We start from the raw sequence: 10,207 nt of genomic DNA on the forward strand, positions 1-10,207 counted from the left end.
GTTCCTTAAATATTAGTGGGAGGGAAAGAATATTTCATCTTGAGTCATCCAAAACAAAATACAGTTTCCTTTCTCCATAAATTCTCTCTTTATGCCTAAAATGACCCCCACCAACACGAGGTAAAAAACAAAAGACAAGGTTTTTTTCTTCTTAAAAAAAGGTGTGACCATTTTATTTACCATTCTGTATAAAGTGAGGTGATGCCTCTTGCAATAAGAAGATAGCCACTGTGAGACTAAAAAAGACCTAGTTCTCCAAGCCATACTGCCCTGTGAAGGACCAGACGAGGCTGGTGCAGATCTCTAGTGGCCATATTTCATTAGGGCGGGGCCACTTGTAATCTACTACACCACTTGGAAAATCACTCATTCCCACTGCTTCACATGGCTGGCCATGACCCCTAAAGTTTTTTGTACTTGACGTCTATTCGTAAATTATGATAGACAAGCCCCATCCACCCCCCATATTCTGTGAAGGCCTCTGAACTTCCATTAGGTTTGTACTTCTCAATATAAGCAGTGAAAAGGAGAAAAGCATTATGATGCCAGTCAACAAAAAATAAAGCCATGGCTTTAGACAGGCTGGGCACCTCCACCTCCTTTGTCAGTGTTTCAGAAACATCTCTTTGCACACTGGGGCTGTGCTCATTGTCCTGGGTGTATATCACAGTAGGCTTTGCATTCCAGAATGAAAAGCTGTATGAAGAGGGCACACCACGCCCCCACAGATGGTACCAGAAAGTTCTGTCAGTGGATTGGGTCGCCCAAGTCATGGTGAAAGTATGCTTCTGTGCTTCTTTTGTCGAGTTCACATAGGTCTGCCAACCCACAAGATGTGATATTGGGCTCATCTCTGTAAATGGTTCTGGGATCAGATTCACTATTTCAAAGTCAGGGGGATGGAGGGCTCCAATCAGAGGATGGAAAAAACAACTCTCATCTGGGAAAAACATAGTGGCTTCCAATGTATCTGTTGCTCTACACACTCTGCCCAAGAACCGACCATTATAGGACCGGAAAGCTACTTTGTTATCTTTGTAAAACACTTCAAATTGCAGACTTGGACTTTCTGAATAAGGGAGAAATTGGACAGGAAATGTTTTGGGATCTGTTCTTCTTTCCACTGTGGCAAGGTACATGCCTGCCCAGTCTTTCAGTGTCACTTTTCTTGAGGATAGCTGAGTGACTGAAAATATGCTTGACAGCTTCTTGTCCTTTCTGCCCTGGATGGTCCGTTGGGAACCAGTACTCAGGGAATCCCAGTACAGGTTATTGTCCATCTGAAAAGACACTCCTTCATCCACACCAAGGTAGGCTTCAAGCTGCCCCAGGCCTTTGTTAAATTCTGGGATGGTAAGCTGAAATGAGAAGAGATGTCAGCTAAGTGGGCTAGAAAAGCAAATGCCAAAGGAAACCTGTTATCCTTTCAGGTACCACAATATCATTTTGTTGTTTTTTGTTTCCAAAGAGTAACATGCTGCCACTATCTCATGAAATTATTTCATGAGGAAAAGCCACCCAATGTTTTATTCATCCCTTCAGTCTCCTCATCCAGCTTCTTCCCCCACTGCCTTAAGGTTACAGTCAATATTTAGGTACCAGCTCTTTCTCCAGAGACCTCAAGGCCTGCAAAAGGCTCTCCCACAGACCTTTTCATCCTCACACCAAATATGTAAGATGGGTCAAAAGAAAGCAACTGCCAGAGTACCACCAATGGTCTGTAAAGTGACCTTTAGTATAAAAGATGTCACTTATTTGAGGTTTGGAATGCTTGGCCCTTATAGTACTGGCAGATATCCTTTATAATAAGGGAAGTCCCCTATATGAAGGCTAGGAAGCTTTTCCTTTTATATAGACTAAACAAGATGCAAAAAATTAACATTTTTGAGATGCAGCTCCCTCATAAAGATGGAAATGTGTGCATCATGTAATTTATGAATGTGGAAGTTAGTTTTAGAGAGTGGATCCTTCCAGTCTGTAGGGGCTTGCTTCCAGGAGGCATAGAGATGGGGAAAATGTGCTAGCTCAAGCCCATATTAATCAACGGAAGGTGATATGCATGTGCTCTTATCACCACTCAAGTGGGCTATCACTACCATTGGCTAATATGGGCCAGGGGGATTTGTGGGAGCTCCAATTCACAGATAGCTAGCTCGCCGTAAATCTACACATTTATGCCCAAAAGTTGATCCCAAAATCCCATGTCAACTTATTTACATATCAGTATGGTAATGTGATAGCAACTCTTTCAGATTTCCCCATGCAGTGGGGAGAGAGTTTCTTTTTCTCTAGAGTCAAGCAGGAAGGGTCCTGGGTGATTAATTGCTGTTAAACAAAGAAGCAGAGTCCCTCTCCTGCCCATGCTGGCCAGAGGTGTCTGGGAAATGAAGGGTGGAAGCAAAGTTGAAACGCTGAAGCAAAAAGCCTCAATTAGAGTCTCTCTTGCTATGTGTACACAGACACGCACACTGAAGGAGCCTCCAAGTTTTACCCTCAACTTATCCATGAGTCATGGCAAAATCTGTAATTTTGGCCCCCAAACCTGCCCTCGACTTATACGTGAGGTCAACTTATAGTCAAGTACATACAGTATGTTAACAGAAAATAAATACTTGCATTTGGTATTTGAGCAGAATAGAGACCTGTTAACAGCTACTTACTAATTGTGAACCTTGCCATGTCATGAATTTTGACTGCCCTTTACTGCTGTTTTGAAAATTTGGCAAAACTAATACCACCCAGTGAGCTCTGTTTGTATTAAACCTGGGTTTTCCTAGGCCCAGTTCAGCACCACCCTCAGTTATCTACCACACTTGCCTCCATTAACAGAATCTTGAGTCAATTAGTCCATTGTTCCAGCCCCACCATGGACCCCCTTAAAAACAGCTTTCTACTTACCATTTTTAAAAAGTTTCTGTGGGCTTTTTAGCCAGCTACCTGAAAGCCAGAGAAGGAAAATACACATATATTAGGCATGTGATTACACTGATGAAAACATTGCCCCATTTGAAGCATCTGAGGAGAGGGACAGGTTTCCATATTCCACCTGTTGAGTTGATGCCTTGAATGTGTCTTACTGATGGGCCAGAGTTCTGGATGGAATTGGAAGATTCAACATGGCCAGGTCAGTGGAGACATTTCAGCACAGCACTCTGAACTATCCTAGACTTGTTAAATTGGACTTAGAGTTAGCATTAGGGTTAGCCCTGGAGTTAGGGGATTATGTTGATGCTCTGTCAGAATCAGAGTTAGGATTAGAGTGCCAATCCTGGAGTTAGGGTTACAAACAGATTCTCTGGGACAGGTCAGCATCCTGTGCTGAAATGACTTGCTGAACTAGGCACACTGAAATGACCATCTGAGTTTTTACAGCTAAAGGATTCACGAGTTTATAGTAGGAAAACCACCATCCAACCCCTTGGAGAGCCACCACCACTGATTATAACAGGCAATTGCTCCCATGATCTGGAGTTTCTTATTAGATAGAAGGCCATCCTGGCTTATCTTTTTTCCCTTCTCTTAGTAGGCAAAGACAAATTCAGCCAGGCCTTTGGCATTTAAGCTGGGCTGGTTTGGAAGATGTGCTTTAATTGTATTTATTTCTTTTCAATTTTGGGTTAGCCACCCTGAGCTCAATGTTTTCAAAAAGAATCCAAGATTCAGAAACCAGCAGGGATGTAAACATTAAACTATTTCATCTGCTTAAGTGAAGGTGAATAATTTCCAGTTTTCTCCTTACTATAGAGCAAATGAATATTTCTGCACAATGGTTGTCTGTTAGTCACACTTCCTGAAATACAGTATTTCAAAAAGCTTTTCTATGCAGAAATACACACAAAAAATGTATTTAAACCATTTGGGAAGGATACACAATATCACTGTTTCTGGGTTGCCATGAGCAATTTTAATGCCAGTATATCTTTTGTGTGTGTGTGTGTGTGCAGAAAACAGCAATTCTGCACACACAAAAAACCATCTGGGTATTCCTGTGTACAAGATATCAGTTTTTGTACAAAAAATTTAGCAAAACCAAATATTTTCTGTGTTGAAAACGCTATAAAAATGTACAAACAAAAACGTGAAATTTATGCAGAATAGGTCCAAAAGTGCAGTTCGAGAATTCTCTCTCATAGCGAAAAGAAAATTCCCAAAATTATTTCTTGGCCCCTGTGAAGATGAAATCAGTGACAAACTACATATCTCACAGAAACACACTATGTTTCATTTCGGCAACTATAAGGTGTGGCTGGAAAGACTAATTTTGCCGGTGACATGGGGCAGGTGACAGAAATCCTGGCCAATTTATGAGTTTGGCCTTGTAATGTTAATGCACAGGTTGTAGCTAAAGCTTTTCTTTCTTTTTTTTTGGGGGGGGGATATCCTAAAGCAAGCATGAAAAGGCCTGATCCACACTGCAACTGCCTACACATGAGAAACATCTCAAACCTCCTCACATCGTTGCCCCACTTTGTATATCCACATTTCCTCTCCAAGCCATTTTGGTGTTAGTAGAGTGTGTGTGGTAGTGTCTCTCCTATTTGCCCCTCTCCATAGATCAGTGGTTCCCAACCTTCCTAATACCGCAACCCTTTAATACAGTTCCTTATGTTGTGGTGACCCCCAACCATGAAATTATTTTACTTGCTACTTCATAACTGTAATTAAATAGGTGTTTTCCAATGGTCTTAGGTGACCCCCATGAAAGGGTCCTTCGACCCCCAAAGGGGTCCCGACCCACAGGTTGGGAACCACTGCCATAGATGAATGGCATCTAGTTCCCATGATGACTGGGGTACAGCTGAGGCTATCTATGGCTGCAGCAAGGAAAAGATGCACCTCCAGGCTGAGCTTTAGGAGGCTCAGACTTCAAGAGCAACCCCTCAATAGAAGGTATTTCAACATTTCACAGAGGAAAAATGGAACACATGTGGCCAATCAATATCAGAGAGTGGTCAAGATGACAAATGTTATTCATGAGGAAGAGCACACAAGCTAACAGTTGCTGCAGCCATTTGCTTTTGCCTGGCCCTACAGGGAAGGGCAAGAACATTTCCCCCTCCTTTCCTCCCTGTTGAAGTAACTGTGTGCAAATTAGTTTTGCACATTAAAAATCTGTTTACAGCAACTGAAGAAAGCTGAGGACAAAAGGGAGAAGTGGGCAGATGAAAAAGAAACTGTGACATTATAAAAGCAGCTGAAAAAGTGAAACAGAATTTTTCCTGCTAAATCAGGGTATTGGAAGGGCATTCCTTCAAGGAGAGAGGCACTGTTAGCAGTCTTTTGCCAGGTCAAAGTGTCATGTTTCTATTACTATATGCCTGCTCTGTTTGTATTATATCCAGAAGATTGCCTGCATTGGGAAAATGATGGCACAGCCAATGGAATACAAATACACACGTGTGTGTGTGTGTAAAAGCCAGCTTTCTTCTTATCCCTGTTTTTGGAAGTTACATGAGCCAGGCTTCTTTAAACCCTGGTTTTGAGGCTGACTCACCTTCACAGAATCTACCTGGATGACCAAATGCTCCACAACCATGGATTAGTCAATGTGAATTTCCCCATCTGAAAGGCATCCAGACCGATCCTACCCCTGTACCTGCACTAGAAGCATATTTCCTTTTCAATGAAGAGACAAGAATGGCTATAAAGTACTCCAGGAATGTTATCCCCAGTGCACACATGCAAAGGTGCATGTGTAAATTATACCTTCTAGCCAGACCTTGTGAAGTTACTTTCAAAAAACAATTGGTTCTTTTGTTTGGACAAAAAAGGTAGCCAATACTAATTAAAATGAAGAAAATTAGTTACTAGTTACATTACGTGTTGCACTAATCCTTACTTCATTACTTTTGGTGGGGGGGATTACAATTGGTAAGAAATGATGCAGAATTAGAATAATTTCTGCAGAAATGCCTTTTTAAGAGCAACTTTTGAAAGTAACTAGAAATTATTATTTATTGATATTGTTGATATGTGGCTTTGTTGTATTCCCATTGGTCAAATAAGTCACTAGTTGAAAGTAACTGTGGTTTGTATAAATTGTTCATTTCAATCTCTGCTGTTAGCATTCCCACAAGCTCCACCCAGTGGCTGTAAACTCATCAATCCTAAAAGAAAGAGAAGGAGTGGTCTTTTTTTTTTTTTTTTACAATATTCTGAATGAGTACACAGCAATAGAAAACCCTCTCTGAAGAAACTTGCCAAGAAAACCCTAAGTTCAGGTGCCATGGATCAAAAACAAGTTATGGCACACGACACCAAACAACAAATATTCAGGAAGTGTGGGCTTTGGAGAAGAAATCATAGAAAGCACACTACAGGAAACTCTACTTCAACACACATGAAAGAAGAAAATGTTCACTTTATAAAAACACTCACCAGCAAGCAAAACACAGCAAAGATCAGGTGCGTTCCCTAGTCTTGCTGAGGAAAAAAGAAGGAATAACCAAACTTGCCCCTCAAGGTCTTTTTATGAGCTCCCAGAAGGAGCTCTTCTCAGTGTCAATCAAAGCAAAAAGACACAGGTGATTACAGCTGATGACAGATCGGTGCTTATGATGGGAAAGAAAGGCAGATCCCAAGGTCATGTTATTGGGCCAACAAAATACCAGATTTTTTTTTTGGGGGGGGGGCTTCTCCAATGGAACAAGACCTGCTTGTAATGTCCTCCAAGATTAGGAAAACCATTCAATAAATCAGGGTATGTCACACCTTCCCAGTTGCTTTCTAGACATTCTAAGCAGGCAGTGTGGGCAACGTCCTACTGTTAGCTATTCAGTTCTTCCTTTTTGGCTCCCTCCAGGGCTGCACATCTCACGTTTGGTAGAAAGTGTGAGTCTATATTTAATGAGAGCTTACACTTTTGCACCACATCACACTTCTGCAGTAAGGCTGACCAAAAGCTTTGCCTGAATGGGCCATCCGTCTTAATTGCTTAAGTCTCTATAGGAATATTCTAGCTGCTAAATGGGCCTCCCTAAGGTTAAGGTGGTCCTCTTTGCATGACAAAAGATGTTGAGGGTTTGGGCACCTTTAATAGTTGTGTGGAAGAATGGGTGCCATCAGGTGTAGGTGGTCATGCAAGATTTGCCTGCTGAAATTCCCTTTTCCATAGAGCTGTTAAAGGTGCAAGAGCCTTTTTTAAGTGGCCATTCTTAAGACTGTGGGTTACTTTCAGAACAATGGCATAGGACTTCACATCCCATCTTGCTAGTGAGACAAAGAAGAAATGGGGCCTTGGCTAGCCTGGAACCACTCTCCTTTTTCTGGTAGTCAGGCCTCCATATCCACAGACTAAATCAACCACAATTTGAAAATATTCACCATAAAAAATGCCAAAAAGCTAACCTTGATTTTGCCATTTTATGTAAGGGACAACATTTTACTACACCATTGTACATAATAGGACTTGAGCATCCATGGATAATAGGATTTGAGCATCCATTTTGATATTCATGGAGGGGGGTCCTGCAATCAAACCCCAGTGGACACCGAGGGCCCACTGAAGTTTCCGCCTTGAACAGAAGCAGTGAAATACTCACTACTCCCTCCCCCTGAGACTGGTTCTGGTGGTTGAAGGGCATATTCCTATCTTAGAGAAGTACCTTTTTTCTTCATTCACCAGATCTCCTCCTCTTCTTACCAATTACCAGTTTCCAGTGTCTTCCCTTTCCTAACATTTAAACCTTCTTAGAGAGATCCTTTTGCTCCCCACACTCACACTCCCTTCTTCCCAATTTATTCCCTCTTTTCTAGACAAGTGGCATATAATATCATCAAACTAACATATGTTTTAAAAACTATCATGACTGTCTGCCTTCACACAGCAACGGGGAAAGCAGAAGGGGCAGAAGTAGTAAACCAGCAGTGGTTGAGCAGGCAAGATAAAAGTAGTTGTTGAGCTGAGGAATTCCACTGTTCCAGGTTTCTGTGGTGGACTCTCATTCCACTCAGCATCCCTGATAAGACTGGATTAGAGGCTCTTCCACACTGTAGAAATAAAACATTCACTTTAATTGCCATGGCTCAATGCTATGGAATGTGGGGTTTGGGGAGATATTTAACCTTCTCTGTCAGAGAGCTGTGGTGCCATAACAAACTATTAATCCCAGGATTCCTTAGGATGGAGCCATGACAATTAAAGTGATATCAGGTTTCTGTTCTCAAATCACTCCCTCTAAGGGCTGATTTCCCTGCTAAACAAGTAGAGCCATTGGGCAAAACACCTGGATCCATTGACCTAACTCACCTGCACCTCCCCACAATGCTTTTGGGCTTACCATTGTAAAAGCTTGTATAGGCATCACAGCCAGCCAGGGCAAGCTAGAAAAGAAGGGAGGAGTCAAGTTTATCCATTATTCAGAACCTAGTGGTTAGACAGAACAAACTGCAACTGATACACCAGCTGCATCCTTTCCTGGAGGTAAGGGACCTAGAAACGGTGGTGCATGCGCTGGTAACTTCTCACCTCAGTTTCTGTAATGCACTCTACACGGGGCTACCCTTGTGCTTAGTTCGGAAACTTCAGTTAGTGCAGAACATGGCAGCCAGGCTGGTCTGAGGTATAAGCAGAAGAGATCACATAACACTGATTTTAAGATCACTCCACTGGCTGCCCATTAGTTTCAGGGCGCAGTACAAGGTGTTGGTTATCACCTTTAAAGCCCTAAATGGCTTGGGTCCAACCTATCTTTAGAACCACCTCCCCCTGTATAATCCACTCCATGCACTCAGGTCCTCTGGAAGGAATTTATTGCAATCTATGAAAATTAGATTGTCTGCAACTGCACAGAGGACCTTTTTGGCAACCGCTCCCAGATTATGGAATGGCCTGCCGAAAGAGATCCACCACACTGGCGCATTACAGAGTGCCCAAAATGGGCGCTCTGCCGGTGCCGCCGGTTGCTGCATCCGGGAACCGCAGCAGTCAAACCACGCGGTTCCCGGACGTAACAAAAAGAAGACTCAAAAAGCGGCTTCTTTTTGTGCCCCGGAAGTGGCACCGCAAGTGGCCAATGGCGCACTTGCGATGTCACTTCCATTGTGGGACGTGCGGACGCTATGCGTCTGCAACGTCAAGATGGCAGTGCCCGTGTAGAACGGGTGCCACCATTTTGTACGTCCCCAGGATGTACTAGGATTAGGGGCGTGCGTAAATAATGCCCTTTCCTAACCGTAGTACGTCCTGGGAACATACTTTACACCCGTGCGGAACGGGCCATTACCACTTTAAATAGCTTTTAAAAAGATGTTAAGATGGATCTTTTCCAGCAGGCCTTTCTTGCATAGATAATCGGCTACCAAAAATCTGAACCTGTTATACCCCTGAATTCTGCTACATCTACTATTTGATTTAGCTATTATTTTAAGTCAGGTGGAGAGCATCTGGATAAAAATGAAAGTGAAGGGAAACAACAGGGATGTTATTGTGGGAGTCTGCTACAGACCCCCAAGTCATACTGAAGATGACCACACACTCAGAAAGGAGATATGTAGTCATGATGGGTGATTTCAACTATCCTGATATTTATTGGAAATCAAACTCAGCCAAATCCTCAAGGTCTAGCAAATTCCTTACTTGCCTGGAAGACAATTTCATTGTCCAAAAGGTAGAAGAGGCAACAAGGGGGTCAGCTATTTTAGATCTGATCCTAAGCAACAAGGATGACTTGGTTAATGGAGTGCAAGTGAGGGGACCATTAGGTGGGAGTGATCATGTTCCCTGGAGTTTGTTATACAATGGAAAGGAGAAGCCAAGCATAGTCAGACACACGTTGTAGATTTTAGGAGAGCTGATTTCAGTAAACTTAGAGAAATACTGGGGGTGATCCCATGGTCAGGAAAACTAAAAAAGAAGGGAGTTCAGGATGGATGGGAGTTTCTCAAAAGAGAGATACTGAAGGCACAGTTTCAAACAGTTCCAATGAGGAAGAAAAATGGGAGATGTCTCAAGAAACCAGGATGGATGACTAAGGAATTTTCATCTAAGTTTTAAATGGAACATGTATAAGAAATGGAAAAAGGGGGAAATAACCAAGGAGGAACCCAAGCAAATAGCTAGCACATGTAAGGGGAAAGTCAGAAAAGCAAAAGCACAGAATGTGCTCAGGCTTGCTAGAGAGGTTAAGAACAATAAAAAAGGCTTTGGGGGGTATGTCTGTAGCAAAAGGAAGAAGAAGGAAATGGTAGGGCCTCTGCATGGAGAAGA

The 10,207-nt window shown here is 42.5% G+C and overlaps 1 protein-coding gene across 1 annotated transcript; it reads right to left on the reverse strand.

The window, feature by feature from the left end:
* Nucleotides 1–401: 401 nt before the first annotated feature.
* Nucleotides 402–5,536, reverse strand: LOC149322808 (uncharacterized). The gene is made up of 2 exons (XM_089532894.1): nucleotides 5,495–5,536; nucleotides 402–1,358 (listed from the first exon to the last, which is right to left on the reverse strand). Exons 1-2 carry the CDS (start codon nucleotides 5,534–5,536, stop codon nucleotides 402–404), a joined length of 999 nt encoding a protein of 332 aa, XP_089389020.1.
* Nucleotides 5,537–10,207: the final 4,671 nt, after the last annotated feature.

This window comes from Sceloporus occidentalis, unplaced genomic scaffold, assembly GCF_023333645.1.
Source record: "Sceloporus occidentalis isolate IW3139 unplaced genomic scaffold, rSceOcc1.0.p SCAF_1, whole genome shotgun sequence".
Taxonomy (NCBI): Eukaryota; Metazoa; Chordata; class Lepidosauria; order Squamata; family Phrynosomatidae; genus Sceloporus; species Sceloporus occidentalis.

Bases quoted from the DNA above. Each gene is read 5' to 3' on its own strand.
- LOC149322808 (XM_089532894.1), bottom strand. From the start codon at position 5,536: ATGGTTGTGGAGCATTTGGTCATCCAGGTAGATTCTGTGAAG. The intron at 1,359-5,494 runs GTGAGTCAGCCT...TTCTCATTTCAG, and splicing joins TCCAGGTAGATTCTGTGAAG to CTTACCATCCCAGAATTTAA.